The sequence below is a fragment of the Pteronotus mesoamericanus genome, unplaced genomic scaffold, assembly GCF_021234165.1.
Source record: "Pteronotus mesoamericanus isolate MK-2021 breed Mesoamerican mustached bat unplaced genomic scaffold, CSHL_Meso_final scaffold_651, whole genome shotgun sequence".
In the NCBI taxonomy this organism is placed as follows: Eukaryota; Metazoa; Chordata; class Mammalia; order Chiroptera; family Mormoopidae; genus Pteronotus; species Pteronotus mesoamericanus.
Window position 1 is genome coordinate 28,064,297 of NW_026555325.1, and position 26,630 is coordinate 28,090,926.

General features: G+C 35.5%; 1 protein-coding gene across 1 annotated transcript in view; it reads right to left on the reverse strand.

Moving 5' to 3' along the window:
* The window catches only part of SCN9A (sodium voltage-gated channel alpha subunit 9), a 77,299-nt gene extending 51,040 nt beyond the window's left edge, over nucleotides 1-26,259 (reverse strand). The window contains exons 1-11 of the mRNA XM_054562472.1: nucleotides 26,002-26,259; nucleotides 21,458-21,576; nucleotides 21,020-21,109; nucleotides 20,280-20,408; nucleotides 18,782-18,873; nucleotides 17,594-17,800; nucleotides 10,191-10,254; nucleotides 8,775-8,916; nucleotides 6,540-6,746; nucleotides 4,715-5,002; nucleotides 2,423-2,794 (exon numbers count right to left, since the gene is read on the reverse strand). Of these exons, the coding sequence (XP_054418447.1) occupies nucleotides 2,423-2,794; nucleotides 4,715-5,002; nucleotides 6,540-6,746; nucleotides 8,775-8,916; nucleotides 10,191-10,254; nucleotides 17,594-17,800; nucleotides 18,782-18,873; nucleotides 20,280-20,408; nucleotides 21,020-21,109; nucleotides 21,458-21,576; nucleotides 26,002-26,259 (1,968 nt within the window). The remainder of the gene's footprint in view (nucleotides 1-2,422; nucleotides 2,795-4,714; nucleotides 5,003-6,539; nucleotides 6,747-8,774; nucleotides 8,917-10,190; nucleotides 10,255-17,593; nucleotides 17,801-18,781; nucleotides 18,874-20,279; nucleotides 20,409-21,019; nucleotides 21,110-21,457; nucleotides 21,577-26,001) is intronic.
* Between the last annotated feature and the right edge of the window lie 371 nt (nucleotides 26,260-26,630).

Below are 26,630 nucleotides of genomic sequence, written 5' to 3' on the forward strand. Positions count from 1 at the left end.
TTCATCATTAGTAAAATGGGGATAATCATAGTACTTGCCTTATGTTCTTGCTATTAGGAGGAGAGGAATTAATGCTTATGAAATGAAAAACTAAATGAGTTGCTTTTACTGTTATAATCACTATCATCATCTACTTTTCTGGGTCTCCAATGTATTCAGCTAGTTTTACTGTATAAGAATCATATGAAAACAGCTAAACAAGTGTTCTGAAGATGTGTGTATAAAAGGAGAGAATCTCAGAATTGCCTGAGGAATTTCTTTAATTATTCTTCATTGAGGTAACAGCATTAATGGAAGTGACTGTAATGATTGTTTCTTATTGCCAAGGTAGAGCTCATATTAAATGACTCAGTTTGAAAAAGACAATTAAGACTGATAGGAGCTGTAGCAAAGCACAGATTGTAAGCCCCGTTTAAAAGAGGAAACTGTTGTCTATTTCAAAGGACTACTGCCATGCAGGAATATGAGCTCAGTTTTACCAGGTATATTCATTTTTATGCGAAATACCTTATTTCTAAATCTTGGCAACTAATTCAAAGTTAAAACACAATGCCAATTGAGAGCAGGTCAACAATACACACACAAACACATGCTCACACAATACATATTTAAATACAAACAACTATACAACTTTACATTTGTCACCTCTCTATCCATCTATCAATCTATATGCTAGTGTGTGTTAAATACATATGTGTATATATACACATACATATACACCGTTTAGAAACACATATGAATAGTTGTGGAATTGTAAATTTGTATAGTTGTTTAGGTATATATGTGTATCAAAACATAGACACATAGGCATCATTATGCCCATGTGTATGCATGTATATAAACATGTACATGATCACAGACATATACATATCTGCAGGTGGCTTTTTATAGAGATCTCTCTGTAACCATGTTTTCTCTGATAAAGTCTCTACTTTCTGACTTTCCAGAAGCAGAGACTTCTTTTTCTTCAAGACAAGAATACATTTAATCAACAATTGAAATGGACAATATCAATTGTTTAATCAACAATTCAAATGAAGTGAGAACATTTCATATAAAAATATGAAATAATCTCCAAATTTGATATAAACGATACAATTTTTAAAAGATAATACACATTGAAAAGCAAAACTCAACAAAGATCTGATTCCCCAAATTTAGCATGCTCATCTGATAAGGAAAAACAGCTCGACAGAGGGATGAAGCTGGATCATGCAAGGACAGAGGTCCCATGTTACCTCAAAGCACATGCATTCATTCAAACAGAAATATGTGTGGCAATGGCTTTGATAGAACTTTACTCTCACTTGAAATGTTACCTTATCTTCAAATATGGATACATGAATAAGTAGCATGAGTTCAAGGTTTATTAGGTGAGACAAAGACCTTGTTGGTATTTAGTTAAGGCAGTGTATCACAGCAGCTTAAAGAGCTGACCTGGGAACTCTAAAAACTAGAAAGATCTCACTTTCAAACCTAATCAGAAACTTGAACTGCACAATGATTCCTAAACTCTTGAATTGTTGCTTTGTTTTTCTTTTTATGTGTGTATGTTTGTATTAATGTGTATTCTGATGTTATGTTTTTATTCACAGACTCCTCACCATGGAGTATTTTCTAAACTGAAAACAGGAAATTTTATTTATGTATGGGAAAAAGTATAGCCACTCTAAGTTATTCCCATGTTATGAAGCCGACCACACATTGGACCGAGGGCAAAGTGTGGTTTAGAGCACAAGCTCTGAAACAGAGGGCTTCTATTTGAACTTCGGGACTTTGATGTATTAGCTCCATTTCTCTGTGCCTCAGTTTCCCCTTTGTCAAACAGGGACAGTAATATGTCCCTCATATGGCTGTTGTGAATACTAAGTACACATTTGCTATTATTATTACTATTATTACTAACTCAAATAAGATCCCTTGCAACAAGGTATAATATATTCAAGTAGTAACTTGAGAAACACAGCAGAACGTGGCAAATAATCCAAATTTCCTTGCAAAAAATGGGATCTATAGCAACTACTACAATCAGCATTATCACTGCATTTTCTATGCTGATATATATCTTTTCTAAATTGCTTTATAAAGGGATGGTTTATAATCTTCAAGTATAATACCAATAGATAAGTACCTTTTTAAAAAATGGGATCTTACAGTGAATCATGTCGTATACCTGAAACTAGCATTATATATCAATAATACCTCAATTTTTAAAAAAAGAAGTGTTAAAAATCTTTGAATTGTGTGGATATAGCACATAGTAAAAGGATTAAGTTAATGAGTTAAAGGTATGTTTCCACAGAAAAAGTATGGCAAAATGCAGAGCCATTCGCAGGACCAGAGAAGGTCCCTCCAGCAAAATAGATTGCTTGATGCAAGAACAAGGGTCGAGCCATGCCTGAGCTATTTAAAACGTCCTTACGCTGTCATCAGAAGTTGCCTTATCTATTATCACCTCTGGCAGAAGTTGTCCATTGGGGAGCATGAGGGCTGAGGGTCCATCAACCAGGGAGACCACACCATTGCAGTCCACGGCACTGTGCATCTTCCCGTTCACCGGCAGCACTGGGGGGGACCTACTGGCTTGACTGATGTTACTGCTGCTCCGCTCCCGAGGTCTGTAGGGCACGAAGAGTGAGCCCCTTCTGCTCTCATTGTCTCCGAAAATGCTGTGCTCATCGTCGGCAAATTCAGTCTCAGATCCAACATCTTTTCCTCGACCTATGAAACTGAAAAGACTTGTTCTGCTGCTGCGCCTTTGAGGAAACAAGGAGCTACGAACGCTGAGTGGTGACTGCAGGAAAAAAAAAAAGATGACATGTACCTGCCGAAGCAACCCTAAAAACAGAAGTGCATCTCACATAATTACCATTGAAACCATTGACCTGAGGGCAGGTGGCTCTATATCATTGAAAAGAAACATATTTCAAAACAAGGCAATTCGCATGAAGCCAAATTCTTCCAACTAAGGATGGAAAGGCTGAAAGAACCCATCCTTTCAACACCAGGCAATTATTTGCTGCTGTACAGCTTTCTACGATTCTGGCCTGGAGTGACCTTGCCACTCTTTCTGTGCCATTCATTTGCTTTAAAGGATATAGCACTTCAAAAAATAATTTGGTATTGATACCTGTTATTTAGATTTTCATTTATCAATCTCAAAATTCCATAAGTATTAAACTCTCTTGGTTTATTTACACCTTGTGTGCTTCTTTGCATTCTATTGCTTAGAACTCTACCTTCTATATTGAGAGCTCAGTTAAGGTGTCTTAAGAAAGACCTTTTAATACTAATGAGTTTACAAAGTCATAAAATATTAGAACTTGGAAAAGAAGCTGTCCAATACAAAAAAAAAGGGAAAAAGTCACATTTGTATGACTCATGTCCAGGGTAAACAGTGTCTATAAACCAAACTTAATGCATATTCTTTGGAAGTATCTAATGTAATAAACGTTAACACTTACTACAGTAGAGAACAAAATGGCAGCCATAGTGAGTAATGAAAAAAATGTGCATAACAAGCTTTTTGCCTTGAAACTAGCTCGGACTGCTCTTGTCATGGTTTTTAATTGATATGGCATGTATTCAAATTCTGTCTCCCCAACTAAATTAGGAAGTCTTCGAAGGCAAGGACTACACCTTTTATTTCTACACATAATCCGACAGGGCCTTGCAGACTTAAGTCTTAGAAGCTAGGAAATTGAAATGAAAACACAGGAGAGAAGAATGTAATTGTGAGTGGGGCACTGAAAAGCTGATTAAGGGCAGCGGAGAGGACGGAGGAACGTTTGGGGGATGGGTGGCACCTGAGCTAATGGATGAAGCATGGGTGGTGCTATGCCAGAAGGAAAACAAGAAAGAAAAGTATCCCACTTACAGAAAACCATGTGTGCTAAGTAACAAAGGCATTAAAGTTCAGGGCACGTAGGTGCACGTGGATAATCATGGTAGTCTGAGTGTGCTTGAAGGTACAGAAAGGCAGGAAATGAGGCTGAATAACAATAACATGTGGGGCTTGGATAACATGTGGGCCTTGTTCTCTAGGTAGTACTTATTCAACAGCATTTTTTCTCTACTTGATTTGAGCAGAGGGACAGTTTTTGATTTAGACAAATTATTTGCATGACTGTGCAATGGTTATCTTGGATGTTTATAGGTAGACAGGCCTGAAATATGGAGGTTTCAGCAGAAAAAGAATAAAACAGAGAAATTGCACACAAGCAGAAACAACAGACTATAGGACTAGACGTTGGTATTTGATGCAGTTGAATGTGGAGGCTGTCATGTTTAGGTAACTGATATTTGGGCGATTTATTACTTACAGTGGTGAAGAAAAGAGAAAATACTAGTCTAAGGTTAGTTTTTAACCAATATAGGCATTACAAAACAGAGACTAGATAAAAATGTAAAAGTTAATCTATAGTGTAAATAATTTCTTTGATTTCTACAATGGTTCTTGTGAATATTGTTTTGAAAATGTTTTTATTGGAGAAGATATAACAATTCCAAAGCTATGAGCTCCTTACAAACTTAAATGAAAAACTATGTACATCCATATTCTTTCCATAAATGCCCAGCAATCAATAGGTTTTTATCTAAAAACATACCAATGAGGTCACCCACTCTCCTCTGTTGATGTCCCTTCCCTCAGAATAGAATATTTTGCTATATAGTCCTACCTCTGGTGACACATATTCGATAGTGTCAGTGGTACCTGATTAGGGGTAGACAATCGCTTTTCGCGTGCTCGCCTGTGACCTTCAGCACCAAGGTGGAAACTTTTTCTCCTGATACTCTCTTCTGATCCGGATTTGGACAATTTCTCATCATCTCCCTTTTCTTCCCCACTGGAGAGCTTCTTTTGATTCTTTTTCTTTCTTCTGTTTCTTCTTTCTTTGGCACTTTTAGAACTCAGTTTAGATGTTTCAGAAGAACTCTCGGAGAGGCCCATAATCTGGCTTCTCCTGTTACTTGTATATTCGGCTGCTACCATTGCTATTGCCTGTTGGATCCAGATGTCACACATACAGTGAGTCATTTCCAAAGTCTGGGAACCCTGAAGACAGGGCACCTCTCTACCATGAATTTAATTATACTGTGTCATGTTCTTTGTATGGGAAGAAATGCCGTTTTCTTTACACTATGACCAGAGAGCTTACAAATATGTTTTTATTGTTTGTAATAAAGCGCCATTGTGCTTTGGAATTAAATTATTAAGTAGTATTACTATATTTATAGTAAAGCAGTTTTAAATAGTTTATGTGATAGGTTTACCAGGTAATTCTGAGACATAAAGTATAAATGATGTGATAAGATAATCTGCATATCTTGTTCAGATGATTAACTTAATACTATTAAAATAATCAGGCACTCTATAGTTTAGTAAAGAATAGGTTGTCTGAAAATTAAAATAATATCCCAAAATAATATAAGAGACTTCTAAGGGTTCCCTAGGAAATTCCTGGGATAACTTATGCTACCTACCTCTTTATAAAAACAAACAAACAAACAAAAACACCTTGTGAAAATTTGGAAAATAAAGATATTGTGAATAAGAAATAAAAATAACTCATAATTCTACATCCCCAAATAATTGGCATTACTACTTCTTCCTTATATATATCATTTTAAAATTATTTATGTCTTATATTCAATTTATATCCTACTACCTAACACATTGTTATTTCAACACATAAATTATGACAGGAAATGGTGTTGAAAAAATACTCCAGGATACAAAAAATATCATAATCCTCTAAACCATTTTTTAATTTCTGAAAATTTAAATGCTTTTAGATGTTTAATATTATTAAAATTGTGCAATGAACATTTTTCTGCATCAAAGTTTCCCTGCATTATAGGTTACCACCCTCTCCCCAATAGGTTAGATTCCTTGAAGAGATTTAACTAGGTCAAACTATCAAATGAGTTTTAAGACTCTTGCAGAATATTTGAAATTTTGGTTCTCTTAGTATAAACCTTCTCAAAGTTTTCCACTGAAGTACTCCTTTGAACAAAGATTAAGGAGAAATCCTCAAAAACTTGTGACAGCTTGAAGTGGCTGAAACCAAAAGTATAATTTTTTAACATCTCACATTTTTATCTTAAATAGCCTTAACACATTGAGAAAAAATTGAGGCACATTTTGCTTTCTACCCCATAGAGTATCTTTTAACTTTAACATTAAAATACTTCCCCCTAAACCTTTGTGTACAATTGTTCTGGGGAAATACATCATGTTTTAGGACTTTGCATAAAGCCACAGATACTGAGGAATCATAGGTAACAGGTTTAGGAGGAACAGCTTAGAATATTCTCTGTGCCAGAGCGAGCTGATTATGGAGAAAGTGGACTGGGTTAGATGTTAACTCAATCCAGAATTGGTTCCTTCAAACCACACCAGAATGAAGATGCAGTTTATACAAAGGGATCCATCAAGGAAAATCACCCCGGGGAAAGCTAAGCCTAGACCATGGGTCCTCTGTTGTTCTCCTTCACACTTCTACTTCTACGAAGAATTTTAAGCCAGATAAGAATACCTCAGCTTCTTCTTGCTCTTTTTTAAGTCGATCTAATAACTGTTGCAATTCAAAATCTTTCTGCCTAGCTTCTTCGATGTTTGCCTGGTTCTGTTCTTCATAGGCCATGGCAACCACAGCCAGGATCAAGTTTATTAGATAAAAGGAGCCCAGGAAAATCACCACGACAAAGAAGATCATGTAGGTTTTCCCAGCAACACGCAGTGTCTAGAGAAAATGGAAATCATTATTTTGATAATGAAAAGGATTTTTTGGTAAGTTATTTCAACTTGAATGGCATATTAGCCACGGTTAAATTGGGCAGTTCTGCATAATTTGATGATATCAAAATATAAAGGATAAAATTATATAATCATGGAAAACAATTAGTATTAAAATACATACTTTTTCAGTATAAAGTATATAGCAATCTATTAAACTTGTACTAAAATTAGGTAAAATTATTATTATTAAGTAGAATAATCCTGAATTTTCCCCAGTCTAAAAATTACTCAAAAACTAGCTGCTTTACCTATTTTCAAATTATAGGACCAGATAACGTCTATAATCTTTTTAGTATTAAAATTCTACAATATCTTTAACAAGAAGTATTAGTGATGATACATGATGTTCACTCAAGATAGATAACCTTATCATATGAGCTTATTTATCTTATATTTATTTTTAATTAATATTTACTAAAAATTTCAAAATAAGCCAAATGGTAAAAATAATTCAAATGGTACAGATTTTAAATGAAAAATAAGTCTCTTCTATCTCCAAAGCCTAGTTACTCAAATCATTTTTCTATCAGTTACTGTTGTTATGACATCTCATCTTGGATAAATTCTTAGTTTATAGTGTAATTGTTAGCTCAGCAGGTATAGTCACTTTAATTTTCATAGAAATTTCCATGTTACCCTCAAATGTGTGAGAATGCCTTCCTCTACATATCTCAGACAGAAAGTTTCTCATGATCTATTTTTTTATCTTTGTCATTCTGACAGGTAAGAAAATTGTGTGTCACTGTCATTTTAATTTGCAGAAAAGGTATCTTTTTCGCATACTTAGAAAGTCATGTGTATTTCTTTTTTTCTGTATATTTATATCATTTCTATATTCATTTATAATATTTTCAGAAATTATATAAATGTAAAATAGGCCAAAGGAGAATCTTTGGCAAGTTGAGAAAAGTGATTGGTTATATTTATAATACAGAATAATTATTTTTGGTCTCCTTGCTTTTGGGGAAAAGAAAGAGCCCTCAGATCCAAGAGGATCACATTACAGTTAGAGGAGATGCCCATGTAAATTATCAATTACAGTATAAAAGAGGGATGCTATAAACTGAAGAATATTCAAAGGGCATTAAAGTCTAGGGCAAGGAACAATTGAATTGGAAGAGGAGAATTTAGAGAAGTGAACTGTGTCTTTAATCCTTGCATTAATTTGCTAAGGTTCCCATAACAGAATACTACGCAATGAGTGACTTAAACAGCAGAAAAGTATTTCTCACAGGCCGAAGTTCAATATTAAAATGTTGGCATGTATGGTTTCTCCGGAAGCCTCTCTCCTTGACTTGAAGAAGGCCACCTTCTTGCTGAGCCCTCATATGACATTCTCTCTGCTTGTGTCTCTCTGGTATCTCTCATGATCTTGGTTTAATCTCCCTTTCTCGTAAGAACACCAGTCAGATTGGGTTAGAACTCACCCTAACAGACTAATTTTAATTTAGTTACTTCTTTAAAGGCTTTAACTGCAAATATAGTCATTCTAAGGTACTGGGATTTAAGAATTCAACATATGAATTTGAGGACATACAATTCAGTCCATAACAATTGTATATGGGAGTTCAAAAAATAAAGCTTGATGAACATAGGACAGCCTGATTTTTAGGGCACTCCAAGCAGAAAGGTATGTATGGAAAGCATAGGGTTTTTTTTTTAAGACAGGTATAGGCGAACACTGCAGCATATTTCTTGCTGTTTACTTAGGATACTATGAGATGCTACATTTACAAAGGCGAGAAGAGATTTAGAGATCAAATAAGTCTGGGAAATATACAAAAATAATTTATCATTCAAGAACTATCCATTCTAATAGTGCTGGAAGTAAAAACTGTCTAATTGTAGTAATAAGAAAATAGTGTTTTCTCCATTCGAAATGGAATACATTATTCAGTTTTATGCAAGAAACCCACTTCAGATTATGCAATAAATGCAATGAGTAAAAACATTCATTTTTCTTGGCACTCACCTGTTGATAAAGGTTTTCCCAGTAATCCTGGGTCATTAGTCTAAACAAGGCTAAGAAGGCCCAGCCAAAATTATCAAAGCTCGTGTAGCCATAGTCTGGGTTCCTGCCTCCTTTCTGACAATGGTACCCTTCTGGACACTGACTGCATGAGAAAAAGAATAACACAAGTCAGAATGTCTTCAGGATGCAAGCAGAATAGTCCTACAGAAAAGTGAGAAACTCAAGGTTCCTTTTCCCAGGGGACAATATTGAATAAAGATTAAGACCACATTAGTTGGAGTTAGGAAGAACTGGGTTTGAATCCCACCCAGTGGGATCCCAATTATTTACTAGTTGGTAACTTTGTCAAATTATTTTTTTCCAAGCCCCAGCACCCTCTTTCTGTGAAGACAAGAGAGTTACACCTATCTCAAAAAGTTGAGATTGTTATGAAGTTTAAAGAAGATAATATATGCCGACTACCTAGTCCAGTTCCTGCACATAGAAAGTATTGAATAGACAGTACTTGCCATTAGTATCATCGTCACCATCAAAACTTGGAAACACACACCAGACCTCACATAATATAATAGTCCCAGCCATAAAGATTGATTTGGCCTCTAAAAAGCTGTGCTCTCCCCTCTTAAAACTATTCTTGAAACGAATTAGAATGAAGAATAGTCAAAGCATGGTAATTGTGTAAGATTTGTAGCCTTAAGACTTTTTTCTTCCTAAAGTTGGTGGATAGGTATCTATGATGCCAGATAAACACAGTGACCAGAGACATCTTAGGGAACAGCAGCTTTATCTCTACTTTTCTGTTCCCAGTGCCTATGCAGCCTTGTGAGAAGCTATCAGCATGGGAGGAGGGAAGAACAAAAAAACCCTGCAGCAGAAATGAAGTTGGTGTGTAGGAGGAACAGCAAGGTGGATACTTGCATTAATAGGAAATTCTTAAAATATCTTTAACCAAGCCCATGGGATCTTTTCTTTTTTTTTTTTTTGCAGTCACCTATGAGTCATACTTGATTGAAAAATGAGTAGAATTTGAGGATGGAAATAAAATTTGATTTTGTCGCCCTTCTTTCCAGAAAGGAGAAAGGCTGGAAACTAAGCAACCAAACTTTGTTGGGGTTTTCTGGAAGCAATTTTTTTCTACTGTCTTAAGAGTTATATGACATGCGTCTTGTTTTTATTTAAGAACGACTCCAATTCTTATTTTTAGAGATATACAGTAACTATGAAAATTATAAAGTCTGAGCTCACTGTGGGACATAAGGAGTCAATTAATGCCATGAAATATATATATATATTTAATATATATATATAAAATGCAGAATCGAAGGTTCTTATCTTTTATTAAATACACTAATCAAACTAATTGAATATGTTTCCCCCCCTTTTTCAGTTTTTGCACTAAAAACAAATACTACGTACCCTGCGTCTGAGCTGGAACCACACAAGAGAGCATCTTTCGATCCCTCCAGGTAATAAAAATACTCTGTGTAGGAAAAAATTGAACAATATAAGGTTATGTATGGAGTGTGAGCTTTAAGAGTGATACAGCAGGTAAGTTAATTAATATAGACATTTACACACATTTGGACAATATCTATTTATTTACTATATTCCCATATATTCTCCCTCAAATATTTATTGATAACCTCTCATGGGCCAGACAGTAAATATGATAATAAACACAATAACAAGATCATTAGCTTTACAAAGTTTTCTTTATGTTTAGCTAAGAGTGGAGTTTAGGTGGAGAAGGACACTTAACAAGTATACAGTGAAACGTACAAGGTATTTTCAGATGGTAATAAATGTCCTAAATAGGATAAATTAACACAGTGTGATGAAATGTGGTTGGGGAGGCCTTTCTAAAGGAATAATATTTGAACAGGGGCCTAAATGGTACAAAGATGCCAGCCATTCAAGAGGCCTGGTGAAGAGAAAATCTTGGCAAGATACAGAGCAAGGGTAAAGGCCCTGAGGCCGAAATGCAGCTGCTGTCTGACAGCAGATGGCAGCCCAGGATGGCTGCAGCATCATGAGTGGGGAGAACCGTGGTAGCAGAGGTAGGCAGGGACCTGCCAGATCATGTAAAGCTTTGCACGTCGTGGAAAGGAGATTGGATTTTCAATGTGATTAGAAGTAATAGATGTGAAAAGTAGAGATATAAGACAATATCTATCTTTTGTTTATTGATTTGAGAGAGAGGAAGAGAAAAGGAGAAAGAGAGAGGAATATGGATTTGTTGTTCCACTTATCTATGCATTCATCGGTTAGTTCTTGTTTGTTCTCTGACCAGGGCTCACACCCGCAACCTTGGTGTATCAGGACAATGCTTTAACCAACTGAGCTACCCAGCCAGGGCCAATATTTAGCATTTTAAATTTTCACTGTGGTTGCTTTGTAGACCATGAATTACAGAAGAGCAAATGTGGAGCAGGAACACCAGTTGAGTGACTACAGTGAGAGGCGTCATAGCAACAATTTAGAGAGTTGCTGTGGAGACAAAGAGAAGGGAATGGAAATTGAGTGGACAGAATTTGCTGATGGAGAGCGAGCAGGGTGTGCAGAAGAGGACATAGCAACTGGCAAGATGGTGGTGCCAGTAACTGAAATGAGGAAGTCTGGTATAAGAAATGGCCTGAAGAAAAGCCAGGAGCTTTGTTTTAGCTGTTCTTAGTTTGAGATGATTACTAGGTATTAAACTATATTTGTCAAGTAGGCAGTTGGATTGATATGAAAGCCTTGATGTCAGTAGAACTATCAAGTATGGAGATATACAGATGTAGACTTGATGGGACTTGATGAATTAACCCAAAGAGAAAGTGTTGCCACAGAAAGCAAGCGTAAGGAAGGGGAGGGCAGGGAAGGGAGGGTGTCCTGTGGACCCCCGAAGCACTCCAGTAGTGGTGTAGTCAGCAAGGCAACAGTATACACGAACAAAATGTGTTTTCTGAAATTCTCTCATGAGGTGGCTGATCCAGCTGTTCATAGTAAAGATACAAAGGGCTCAAAAAAATCCATTAAAAAAAATAATGGCCCAACATCCTATTTGGCTCAAGTCAAAGGAATAAAGATGTAATTATTAGGGGGCATTTAGAGTAAAAGTGGAAGAAAGGTTTTGAAGTTAGATACACTTGGATTTGAGTATTGTTTCTAACTCTTTCTCTGTAAGTTAATTATCTTAGTACTTGAAGATTTAATTACTGCATCTGTAAAGTGTGGATATGAATGCATACTTTGTAGAGCTGTGGTATAGTATAAATAGGTTATTGCATGCAAAGCATTTTACACAGTGATCCACACATTCTATACAGCTGCTCAAAGAGCAGTAGCTATTTAGTCAAATTATTAAACATCTTCAGACAAGATTGACTGACTTGCACATCATCATTTTGTTATACATAGAATGTACAAGTATTAGAAGACACAAGTAAAACAATAAAGCCTCTTGGTGTGAGGTAAAAACTTAGGTGAGAATGTCCATGAACAACTTTAGAAAAACAAATCATGTGCCTCAGGGAGGGTGGGCATAGCAGAATAAGAACAGAGGAGGTTAAAGTGCCCTTTTTAATACATAAACCTCCATATTGTTATCACAAAAGGATTATTTTAGAGTTGTCCATTAAAATAACACTGGTTCATGCTGCCCAATCATGCAGGGGCTGCTTTATAAGAATGGGCCTAGAGCTGTTCTTGTTATCACGTACAGGGCTCACACACTCGGTTCAGCACAAGAGTGATGACAGGTAGAACAATGGGGATAGCTCACCCCGGGGTCGTGGAACACTTAAAATAACTCCTAAATGACTGGTCTTAAGTGATGAGGCTAGATAGCCTCAAGAGAATTTAGGTTAGCATGTAAATGGAAAATGCAATGCAAAGAGAAAAGAAAACATGTCCACAGTAAAACTTTTGCAATAAAAGGAAATGAACTGTTACATGCTACATGCATGAAACTTGAAAAATGTGCTAAATGAAAGAAGCCAGGCACAAACGGCCACATACCATATGATTTCATTTACATGAAATATTCAGAATAGGTAAATCCATAGAGACGGAAAATAGATTAATGTCAAGAGGCGGGGAGGTGGGGATGGGGAGTGATTTATCAACACATATGGGGTTTCTTTTGAGGAAGATAAAAATATTCTTCAATTAGACAGTGATGATGGTTGTATAACTTTGTGAGTATACTAAAAACACTGAACTGTTCACTTTAAAAGGGGAGGGGGTTTATGATATGTGAATTTCTTTCCTATAAATCTTTTAAATAAATGTAATGCAGCATAATGGCAAAGGCTGGAGGTAATTGGATTAGTCTCAATTCCTTCACAGTAAAATGCATATGGGGAAAAAGAGAAATAGAAAATTGCAAAATTCACATCAACAAAAATCTGGAACTGATACATAATCTAGTGCAGATGCTGAGGAAATTTTCTATTCATTTCGAAGCTCATGGAACAGAATTCTAAAGCATAATTGGTGATGTAAACATTCCATGATTAGTTTTATCTGACCTGGCTCAGAAAGCTTGTAGCAACAATGATAGCTTGGGCTTTTGAAGTCAAGGATTTATCCCTCAGCCAAGGGGCAATAATAAGTCAATGCTGAGAAAATGAGTGCAGGGGATCAGGTAGAGAGGCCCAGTGACTGTGAGTGACATGTTGCATTCTGGGAGATGTAGTCCCACAGGGAAAGAGGGAGAGAGAAAGACAAGAATGGTCCTGGCAGTTCAGTGCAGACCAGTACTGTGGTTTTTCCAAAAACTTTTCTATTAAATGTCAAACATTCAGAAAATACAGGTAGGAGATTAGTCCCTTTTATTCCAATAAAACCACATTATATTAATGCACAATTGTTACTAGAAATAAAGCTACAAACTGTGCAAATGAACCTTTCCTTCATCTGCAGTAGCAAGAAGGAAGATACTGAAGTATCAAAGTGGACAGTGCTTAGCACCAAGGGAAATCTATAGATTACATATTTTTAAACATGGGGCTAGATAATGGGCTCATTTATTTGATAATGAATTTAAAAGTATCTCCAAAGAGGTTTTTCTGTCAGCACCAGAAAACGCTTTCAGAATATGTTCAGGCTCTCTATAGAGGTGGCCTTAACCATTGTAATTCTTAGATAGCTTAAAGAATTTCAATTCATTTGCCTCAGCACGTGTCCAGTTTAGAGTCCCTGGGCACTCATTAGCATCATTCTCTCACAATTTCCTCAACACCTATGCATCTCTCAGTCCATCACACTAACCTGACAGAACGTTAATCCCACACATCACCTAGCATCCACCTTCTACATTCTTGCTCCTAAGTTCCTGAACGTTTTTGGAGAAACTCTCATACCCAAGTGAATGATCACATTTTAAATAAGTGATCTCCAATATTAAATTGGCGCTCACAACAGACTACTTGTCCCATTCCCTAAAATATAGTGCATTCTCCTCAAACGTGCACAATTCCAGTCTCAGCCAGTGATCCCACTTTAACACTTTTCTGAGGAAATAAAAGCCACTGGGTTTAACTTGATTCTCTTCTGATAGCTGCAGCCCACCCTCACCCCTGATCTGTCCTGCTTCCATCGTGCAGATGTCTCTCCCATTTGCTCTTCCACTTTCTCAAGGTCTAAATTTCTTCCCTCTCTACTGAATTATTAATCTATATTTGACTACTCATTCACTTCTATCACTAGAAGAGCATTCCTATCAAAACACATCTTTAAAAAAAAGCCACCATTTCTCCCATTATTCTGCTTCCCTTTACAACTAAATTTCTTGGAAGAACTGTCTACACAAATGATCTTCTGTTCTTGATGCCTTATTCACCCCGTTACCATCTTAGTCCAACCTTGTGCTCCTATTTCTTCACTACCATTTTCCCATGAAAGTCTCTGATGACTTTCGTGATGTTTAAGCAAATGTACATTCTTCTATCTTCATCATCCTTAACCTTGGTCTTGCAGCATCATCCACCACAAGCGCTCCCTTTTTTTCAACATACTATTTCTATTGGCTTTGCCATTTATATCTTTGTTTGCTTCTTGCCTTACTGGCTACTCCTTCTCTGGTTCTTTTCTGGGTCCTCCTCTCTACCTGCTTTTCAGATACGAGGGTTGTGGAATTGAGCATCTTCTAAATGACAAGCCTGCTTTAAACACCAGCTGCCAATTTGCTACCTACTTGTACATATTAGGGTTTTTCGGAAGGATATGTTTATGTGTGTAATATCCTTTTTTTGTTGTTGATTACTTTTAAGTATGTACATTTAAAGCAGGCAGTTTCTCTGATCTCTATTCTTAAGAATCCAGCTATAGTCTTTGTATCTCCTTTTGGATGTCTCAATGACATCTCAGTTTTAACTGGTTAATATTGACTTACCCCTACAAGCTCGCTTAACCTTCCCTCATTTCCACCATTCAGTTATTGCACCCAGAAACCTAGAAGACATCCACAGACCCTCCTCGTCTCTTTAATCCTAAACACTTATCCTGAACTCACTCTTTTCTTTTCACACCAACACTCATGAAGCCACAGTCTTCTCTTGTTTGGATGACAGAAACATCATTCTAACTGGTTTTTCTTATTCCAGTCTACCACCCCTTGCCCAATCATATGGAGTTCCCCACAAAGTGATTAAAACCACTGCATTTAAAATAAAATCCAAATTCCTTTCCATGGGCCAAACATCCTTCATGATACGATCTGTGCTTCCCCTCCTCCCCCACACTTTCTCAATTGCCACTCTGTCTCTCCCTTGCTGAAGTCTAAGCACACTGCTGCTTTTCCATTCTGCAAACACATACTACTTTAGGACCTTTCCATGTGCTATTCCTTGTAACTCAAGTGGCAGCCCCCATACTCACACATGCACAATATTTTATGCTTCTTATTATCCCTTAGATTTCTTCCTAAATGCCACCTTGTTGGAGAAGTCTTTCCATTTCACTGGTATCTCAGGCTCTGAGATTTATTTTCTTCGCATAGAATTTATTAAAACTTGCAATAATTTTTGCCTATTTGTGTGTTCCCCTACTTTTATTCTTTCATTCCCATTAGAATGTAAACTCTGTGAAAGTAGAGGCTGAGGCTACCATTTTTATCCCCATAGCTCAATGGAAACACTTAATATACATGGCTGACAAATGAATACCTGAATAAATATAACACTAAAGACCTAGTTTCTATAGCAAAAAAACAAAAACAAAAACAGATAGGAAACCAAAGTCAAACTTGATGCAAACATCTCCTCTCTAAAGCTATATTTCAGAAGAAAATCAATAATAATGTGCAGAATTGAGGGAAAGGAATATGGAATAAAATTTCATTATTAGGTAAGCTGTCACTCACTCATATGTAAAGGAAATATGAAGACATATTTGCAAAATGCAAGGACTCTTTCTACTTTTTGGAAAAACATGGCTGAGACCTTTCCAGAGGGTTAAAAATAATCATTCAAATTCTGGAACATTGAGGAACAGAACCAAGAATCAGAATAAAAGGACTGGTAGCGATCCTACTGAAAACAAAAGTTAATTAAAGGTGTAAATTGATTCACAAAAGAGAATGTAAATGTCAATTACCTGTAAAATATATTGTTTTATGTCATATAAATTGAAGAACAAAATTCTTTGGAAATTGGAAATAACATTTAGCCCATATTAATAATAATCAGAAACTGGAAAAATAAGTGAAGATAAAAAGAAAGCAAGCAAAATATGCTAAATTCCTCATCAATAGCTGGTAGTATAAAATATTTACATTACATGTTTTACTTGAAAATTTTCAGTTTTCCTGTTTTAGGCTTCCCCCCCCTTTATTTACAGAGTTTATGTATGTTAGCTACTGTTTTTTCTTTTCTTTTCTTTTCCCCAGTGAGTGGATCTCCTGTCACAGGCACATACATTTGAACATTTCCTAGATTTATACTCCACCTCTGGATCTGTTAAGGCTTTTGGGTTCATGTGGGCAAAATCACACAGACACATTGCAGGTGTTAGACAGAAAGCACACTCTTGTTTGATCTCATTCTCACCAAACTTATCAACAGCTTTGGTGAGAGAAACTGTTAGGCGATTAATTGTTGAGAAAACATGCAATTCATGATTTCTGTGACATACTCTAAAATATACTTGTAAACTAAGCAGACTTCTGAGACTGAGTGTACGGTCATCTCATATGGTATCTACAGAATTAATTCTGATAAATTAAGCTTTGAAGTGATGCATTGGCTAGATTGAGGGAGCCATTAGAAAGAACTCATCATTGGTTATAACGTAAGGATGGTACTAATAAATCTGAATAAACTGTTTTGCTTTATCCAACTCTTTTGAAACACTATCAAGACAGACATTTTCACATGTGATAAAAATGAATATTAAAATTATATTATTATTAATATAAGTATATCATATTATATTATAGTTATACTTAAAATAAAATACACTATAAAATAAATATATGTATGAGTTACACAATAAAAGTGGAGAACATAAAATATATGATACATCTCATGATGAAATGTAATTAATTAATGACATTAATTCACAATTAAATATATTTTTCTGGAGCAAATTTATTCTTTTTTACCTTACAGAAATTGAGAACTATTAAAGCATCTCATGTTTCTAATACCAGGAATGCTAGAAAGCTTTGAATCTGGGAGATTTATAAAAATATAATATGATCAAAATTTATACTATAGCAACTTTCTACGTATTTTAATAATTCTGAAAATATAAAATGAAAGCAACATTTCATTACTAAAAGAGCTCATGCTTTTAGCCTTATTTCAACCTATTAACAACTGCAGGAATAGTCTTACCTCTATAGTGTTCTTCATCAAGGTTATCCAATATGTTTGCTGTTTCGTTACTTATAAGTGAAGTCCGCACACACTTGTTCTTCAGGTTGCCCATGAAGAGCTGCAGCCCAATCAGCGCAAACACACTCAGACAGAACACAGTCAGGATCATGACATCTGAGAGCTTCTTCACTGACTGGATCAGGGCCCCCACGATGGTCTTCAGGCCTGAATGCAAGGGGTAGAAGAAATGATATTTAAAATGAGATAAAGTCTCTGAATGCAAAACAAACACAAACACAAGCTTTCCTAGAAATGCATGCATTATATCAAATCCATGGCCTTAAATAATCTAATTAAAAAACAAAAGTCCACTAGGTCAAAAGGGTGGATTTGTTGTTTTATATATATTTTGTTTCTATATAGTACTACAAATGATTAAAAATCGTAAAATATTTCCAAAAAATAACCAAATTGTCAAAGTGAGTAATTTAGTTGCTCAAACCATATCCACGGCTCACTTGTAAAAAATACTTTTTAAAAGTGTCAATTCAGTAAATGCTTGTCAAACAAACCATTTCTCTACACTTAAAGAAGAGGCTGAACTGCAATACATAGTGACAACTCACAAATTTTCAGTTAAGAAATGGTTTGTTGAAGAAAGATTAAAAAAAATGCCATGCAATACCTTCATGCTGATTTTTTCCTCTCTTTTCTTAACTCTATGAAAAATGATTAAAACAGTTGAAATTTTCATTCCTGAATAAGTCAAATGGAAAGGGAACTATTAGACAGGAGGGAAAATTTCAAGTTGAGATGTGAGCCAGACGGCCATCTTCATTCTCTAAGACCCATGCAATTGATTAAACTCAAAGGCTGACTTTTAATAAGGATTCTGAAAAACATAAGAAAGTAGATTTCATTAAATTTGCATAAGAGACAATTTTTCTTGTCTTTCCTCCACATGATCAAAGTCAGCCTCGGTGTTTAACCCCACTCTCACCTGGAATGACTGAAATTGTTTTCAGGGCTCGGAGAACTCTGAATGTTCTCAACGCTGAGACATTGCCCAGGTCCACAAACTCTGTCACATATCTGTAATAGGGAGTTTATACACAAACACAGTGACAACACACACACAAACAAAGAACAACTCCCAGATAGTTGGAGTTATGAGTGGCCTAATGCTTCACACCAATCACTTCTTACCTGGAATTACAGAAATAGTTTTCAAAGCTCTCAACACTCTGAAAGTTCGAAGAGCTGAAACATTGCCTAGGTTTACAAATTCTGTTAAATACCTGTAGAATTAAATCAGAGTTATTCAGAATTTAGGTAGAGTCTATAATACTTACCCGTGCCTTTAGTCAAGGTTATTTCCTATGATTGGAATGTCTTATTTAAAGGTATAGTTCTGCAAACCTTTTCTTTTCCTATCATAACTAATTTATTAGATTTTATTGGACTCATTTGATGTGAGCAAAATATAAATTATTATTATTAAAATAATTTCATGCACTGAAATGCCCAAATAAACAAGTAAATGCTTCAATTATTAGATATCAACCTTATGGTACTTTATAGATTTAATAATCCTATAAAACATCAGAAGCAAACCTTAAAAACTGTATGAAACTGAACAAAGCCAGACACAAAAGGTCACATGACTATGATTCCATTCATGTGAAAGCTTAGAGGAGACAAATCCACAGAGATGAAACCTAGGTGAGTGATTTACAGTGATGTGAGAGGAGGGAATGGAAGTGACTGCTTTGTTGGGGTGATGAAAACATTCCAGAGTTAGTGATGATGGTTCCGCAACTCTGTGAACATACTAAAAAACACTGAATTTTATACTTTAAAAGAGTAAATTTTATAGTATGTATATTTTATTTCAATAGAAAAGGAGATTCCCTTGAGAACAGGCAGTGCTGTGGGACGCAATGTTATCTTATCAGCAGGTGGTAAATACAGCTGCAGTCAGACGCGATCATGAAAGGAGGGAGCGTGATGGACAAGGAGGTGGGACAGGGTTGAGGGATTGGAGACCCTTCAATATTGCCTAGGCTCCTCCAATGAACTAACTAATTTTACAAATCAAAATGAGAGAGTGAAAAATATGGTAGTTGGTTTGAGATTTTAAAAATAAAACAAATGTTTCTGACAAATATATTTTGGAAGAGAGTAACAATATGAGTAAATTGACATTATATGTTAATGTAATATTTTTCCTTTGAAAATAAACTGTAGATGCATGTGTAATACATATGCAATGCATTACTATTAGGTTTAATATGCAGTGACAGCCCTTTTATTTCTGTATTTCAATATACTTATTAGCACTTGACTAGCATAGATTAATAAAAAGGGTACCATAGTTACAATGAAAGACCTGATTTTTTCTGTGATTCCTACAGGTTTCATTAGTTTTTAAATAAGAACTGGAAAAATGTGTGATGCTAACTGGCACCACAAAGGCTGTCCATCCAAGTGCTGAGTGTGGAGGGAAAGGATCAATCTTAATCACATTAATACACTTTTGAGTGAAAAACAAACCTTCTGAAAAACTTACTATTTGCCTACAAATAACTAGCTCTAAATATAACCATTATATGTGGAAAAAAATCAGACCCCAAAACTTTCTTCTGACTGAAATGTCTGTGATTCTCATGAGTTTGCCATTTAAAAATATGAATGAAGTACTTACGCAAAAACAATGACGATAAAATCCAGCCAGTTCCATGGGTCACGAAGGAAAGTGAATTGTCCCACACAGAAGCCTCTTGCAAGGATTTTTATAAGTGATTCAAAAGTGTATATCCCAGTAAAAGTGTACCTAGACACAAGCGTCCATTGAGATATTAAATATGAAAAGAAAACAGCACCATTAGAATCTTTATAACTTAATTTCTTTCTGATCAAACAAAGAAAGGCATCAACTGCAGTGTGGCTATTGGTTTGTGGACCCACTCTAACTATTAGAAAAAAACCAGTCAAGATCTTTCCAGGAAACCTTAAAATGCCCATATCAGACCTCTTGTAGAAAGCAGAGGTACTTAAAATTATTAAAAACATAGGTTTAGATCTGCCTAGAAAAGCCCTACATTGCTTCTATCAGAAATACACCCAAGGATAAGAAATATGTAACACATCCAACAATAGGCAGGGTGTCTCATAAGTTCATTCCTCTAGAAAATACTATATTATCTAATCATTCTATCTAGTTACTCTAGTCTACCGCTAGCAAGTTAATACTGTAGAGGAGAAAAAAATAATTGAAAGAAAAGAAAAATATAAAAAGTAAAGTAAATAATTGAAAGAAAAGTAAATATACATGGGAAGATAAATACCACAATTTTTATAGATGGAATAACCTCCTGGTAGGAAAAGGAAAGGATAAAAATGACAATACCAAGACCATATTAAAATGTACTTGTGCCCACTTACTCTACATTCTTGGTCCATTCTGGAGGGTTGCTCAAGGTCATAAATATGCAGTTCGTCAGAATAGTGCACATGATAAGCATGCCGAATAAAGTAGCTTAGAATCAAGGAATATGATGAAAGACCATGGTGGGAACCTTGAATATTTAATAATGACACCTGTTGAAATCTTTGTCTTAAGACAATAAGTAACTGTAAGTAAATTTATACACTTTAATTTTTATCTTTTTGAACATGGGAGTAATAGGTAAAAGTAATTTATCCTAAAATGTTAAAACTGCCATTCTCCCAATCTCCTTAGAGACTTACACCAAGTTACACTGAAATGATAAACTAAAAGCAGTCTTTTCAGGTGTGAAAAGACTAAAAATCAATATTTAAATAAAATAGCAAAAACTATATTTTAAAGGACCACTGTAAGTAAGCATCTTGAAAGGATATGAATGCACTAAAATCTTAATAGATATTCTTCTTAGAGGACTGAAGGGAGAGAGCACGTACAAAGCAGGTGTGGCATTGAAACGGAAGATTGCTTTCCCTTTGTTCAAGACTATGAAAGTCTGCAGGATCAAAAAGAAAACAGGATGAAATTGAGCATCCAAAATAGCAATCTAGTACATTAATCTCAGCAGTTTACCTCGCCCTGTGGTAGTGTCATATTAATGAAACAGTGCCATTAGACTCAAGCAATATGGTTCTAATATCACTGAGGGCAGCTACATATGTCAGGTTGGCCAATGAACTCCAAGTCCATTACTTCTCAGCAAGTTAGAAGTGGACTATTTATGAGCCTGTGTTGCTCAGTGCTCCAAAATACAGTGGCTTCTCATTTTTATATCCCTTCAACACCAACATCAGTAACAGCAATTTGTGGCCATTGGAATTAGTTTACAATATAACTTCCTTCTTTTATTATGGTGCATTGTAAGCAAACTAAATAGAAACTACCTATCCCTGATTTTAACCATAACACCGTAGACTTCATTTTTCTTTGACACCTTAAGACTTTTAATACTTGTTGGCTATTGTCATGGTGCTCCAAAATACGAATTCCTTCAAAAAAATGTTCTAACAAATTTAAGGAATATTAGGGTTGGAAGAATCCTAGTGTCCAGATCAATTTTCTTATTTTAGATGTAATACTAATAAAAGCTAAAATAAAAGGACACAAATTAAAGGACTTGCTTGCTACTATCCATGGTTATTTTAAAAAATGATACAACTTGAACCAAACAATCTTAAACTATGTACGTAACTGTTACGTAATGGGTGACATCCTCTCTGGATTTGGGAGTTAGTTAAAACATTTAAAACCCAAACAAATAAACTTCAACAATACAAAACATTAAAACAATCTAATGTTTTTGGATTGAAAAATCACAAAGACCACTTTTCTGCACTGGCAGGCAAATTATTTGTGTTAACTAGAATGCACTGATTTGTTGTTGCCTTTTTGTTGTTATTGTTTAATCTGAATTTTATATAAATTAAGGAGTGGCCTTCTAGTAATCATCATTTTTCCAAATTAGGGATGTAAGTTTGAGTCTCCCGCTTTTTAACTGTATATGGCAATTTTCTAAAGAAAATGAACCTGAATCTGTTCTTTTTGGATATCCTTTGATATTCCTGGTCCCTTTCACTGTATCAGTTTTGTCTAAACAAAATTTAACATAACATTCACTTGTACATTGAAAATTAGTCTTAAAATTAATACCTAGTGTTTGAGTGCAATTATTGTTTTCTTGAATCTCAATATACTGAACTTGTTAAAATTCCTTCACCCATCACTTTCTACAATTGCGTAGTGAGTAACAATTGCGTAAGAGGCAATGACAGGATTTTGAACATAAACGAGGCATGAACTTTGCATTCAAGGAACTTCCTAGAAAAGTACTAGGAACACAGTAACTCTAATATAAACAAGGTATGACAGGTATACAGGGAAATAAAAATGAAGGAGTATGAGAGTGAAAAGGGAACAGGATCACGTGTCTGTCAGGGAGACTTCAGGAACCAAAAGTTACCTAAGCTAATGTAAAAAATCACAACATTACTACCTAGCCTTGGCAAGATACAGTTACTTTATACTTGAAATTAAAAGGAAATAGTTTGTAATTTTTAGATTGAAATGGCCAATTGTCATTTGCATTAGAAACTTCTTTAGGAATGTCTGGGTTTACACACACCCAGGAGGTAATTACAGGTAGGAAAAGAAGGTATGCATATGAAATTTTAGGGATCATTCTGAGTTTCATTACAAAATTCTACAATACTATTAGCAAAATATTATAGATGTCAAAGTCTGAATAAATTCTTTTAATTGTGCTTATTTATTTAAGAATTTATCGAACATAAAATTAGGGTGCTAAAGGAGCAACAACTTTAGAGTTGGACAGATAAGATTCTTAATATCATATCTGCCCTTCAGCAGCTTGAGAGCTAGCAGTTAGGGTCTGTGAAGTATTTGATGTGGTTGGTGTTGTATTTTTTGAAAGGAGCTGGGGTCAAGGTGAAGGATTGGAGTCTTACTCCAAACATTCTTTATTAAATTAGCTTATCACATAGCTAAAATTACTCTTCATTTATAAGTCTATTATCCTCCACTTAAATGCAAACATTTTCTCCTTACCTCTCAAGTCACTTCAAGCTAATATTATTGATAGTTTATATCTCTGACTTGGGTATTATCCCAGAAAGATTTCTTTCCTTCTTAGGAGGTAGCTGGTTAAGCAATATCTAGGTCTGCTTTGGAAATGGGAAAATGCAGTAGGTATCCATGGAAAGCCATGAATTTTTTTAGAATGAAGTAATAAGTAAAATTAGAAAGTATTTTTATTTCAACTGTTACATTATTTACTCATTAATTACTTCATTTTAAAAAAAATGTTGTTAGCATGTGGTTGCTACACAACAGAAACTAGACTATGGGGTGTTACACAACAGAACATCTCAGGAGGGAGTAAAACAAACTTGAATTAAAAAAAAAAACTAATACATTTACTAGTGCGTAGTGTTTAGCAAGCTACTTAATTTCCCCAAGCCCTTCATCTCATATAAAAGTAGGGTATTAATTCCTATCTCACCAGGTTCTGCTAAGTATGTGTGCTGATTTGTCTAAAATGTCTAATTCCTGACACAGAGACCCTAAATACATATTAGCATTCTTTTCTTTTCTTTTCTTTTCTTTTTTTAAGATTTTACTTATTTATTTTTTGAGAAAGGAGAAAAAGAGAGAAACATCAATGTGTGGTTGCCTCTCACGTGCTCCCTACTGGAGACCTGGCCTGCATCCCAGGCATGTACCCCAACTGGGAATTGAACCAGTGATTCTTTGGTTTGGAAGCCGCCACTCAATCCACTGAGCCACACCAGCCGGGGCAGCATTCTTACTTTCTATGTCAGAATAATGACTGGATAATTAGAATGCTGTGTAATACTTCAAGGGCTTCTCAGGTATTATGCTTTCTGCTGTTATGCCATCAGCTGTTTAGATGCTGGTTTTGATGTGAACTAAAATTCGTATTAGGTATTGCTTCATAATAACTACCACTGAGACAGATGTGTTTCCATCGTCAAAATTAAATTCATCATATTTTATATTTCTCAAGACGTTTCACATGTCATTTTATTTGCTAGATATCGTAACAAGAAATATTCCCTTTTATTTTTTCTTAAATAAATCACAATGATTTTTAAGTGGCCTTCATTCTGGCTTTCCGGACGTCTCAAAGACAAGTCTGCAGGCATCGTGCTGTGCGCAAAGCACTGCTGGAGAGAGTCAGGAAACCTGCTGACTGAATCCTTTACTGTCTCCTCTTTGTCATCTTCTACCTCGTTGTGTCCGCTACTGTTGTCAAAAATTATTGTTAGCCCCTTCTCATTTTCTCGATACAATAACCTTTTAGCAGTTGCTTCAAACTTTTTCCCATTTCCTTAGTGTGATCAAGACCTTCGCTCTGCTACTCTCAGTGATGACTCTCAAAGGGCAACTTCTACTCCTGTCGTACAAAAAATATTGACAGCATTTAACATGCACTTCCTCTGATGTGCTTACATTTACTTTAATATATCAGACTCTTAAATCCATCCTCCTGTTTGCTACTCAGGCCTCAGAAAATAAGGCTTCTCTCCACTATTCTAATGCAACTACAATCTTACCTGTAGCTTGTACCTTATCTATTAACATCAGCAACTAGCTATATTTTTCTCCCTGAGAACAATTTTTCTTTCTTTCAAACATGTTATTTTATACCCTATGTGTATAAACAGAAAGGTTTTCAATTGATTCAGTACCTCAAGTGAATTTTTCTTGAGACATGAAAATTTCTCAATATTCATATATTGCCACCTACTTCCTCTTTTTATTTGCTATCCACCTCTCCCTTGCTTTGATTTCCATCATCTAACAAAAACTGTTTGCAGAAAGTTACCAACTAGTCCTCCTTGTTCATTCTAATAACCTGTGTCTATCCACTTTCTGGGTAATTTTAGGAGATACGCCTTTTCCTACTTTGAATAATGGAAAATTTTCTGATTTATGCCTTACCTCTTTGCCCATCTCAGATTCCCCTCTTCAACATCATAAATGAAGCAGCTATCCAAACTTCATTATTAGTTGAACGATCTTATATATTCCCATGGAGTCAGCTGTCACCTCCATATAAATGCGCTCTGGACAAGTCCCGAGGCCTTACTTGTCAATTGACAAGTATTTTGTTTCTACCGGTGTGAATTTATGGCGTATCCAAAGAGGCAGAACATTACACCACACACTTTTAAAAGATTAAGGAAATCAAATGGTATGATATAACCAGTTTCAATGAAAACTTAGGAAAAGTACATATTCTGAATATCCTACCTAAGTATTTACTTGAATATTTTTTTTTGTTCTGATGTAGTTTTTCCCTAAATTCCACTTCAATTTAAAATAACCTCCTGCACAGAAGGAAGCAGCGGCTGCACCAGAGCGGCCACAGTAAACTCACTTTTTTGTCTGCGTAGTAGGGATCCAGGTCCTCTAGGGGCTCTGACACCATGCCTGGGGGGATGTCCCCATAGATGAAGGGCAGCTGTTTGCCGGCTTCCAAGTCACTGCTTGGCTTTGGGCCATTTTCATTATCGTCTTTCTTTTCTTCTTGGGGTTCCTTTGTTTTTCCTTCTGCAATACGTTGTTCAATGAGGGCAAGAGACTGTTTTGTGAAGTAGACAAAGCTCTGAGGACCTGGGGGAGGCAACATTGCCATCTTTTCATCCTGTATATTTTATTTCTCCTTCAGCTCCTTCATAAGAGGCCTAAGTGGAAACAAAGAAATAAAGCCTTAAAGTGTTTGCCAACCGAAGATGGAACATTAAAATAATACCAATTATTATTATTATTATTAATAAATGGCTTTTTGGTTTCAACTACAAAAAGTAACGTTCATAGAATTGTTAGCATCTGTTAAGTGACGACTCTGCAATGCTTATTTTCCATGCTTTCTAACCATCGTTATTTTAAAACAAGAACTTAACACTTCACTGCTTTTAAACTAAAAAAGTGACATCTTAAAAAAATTTAATTTACTTTTCATCTGTAGTCACTTTTCGTGTAATTCGACTCGACTTCTCTCATTTC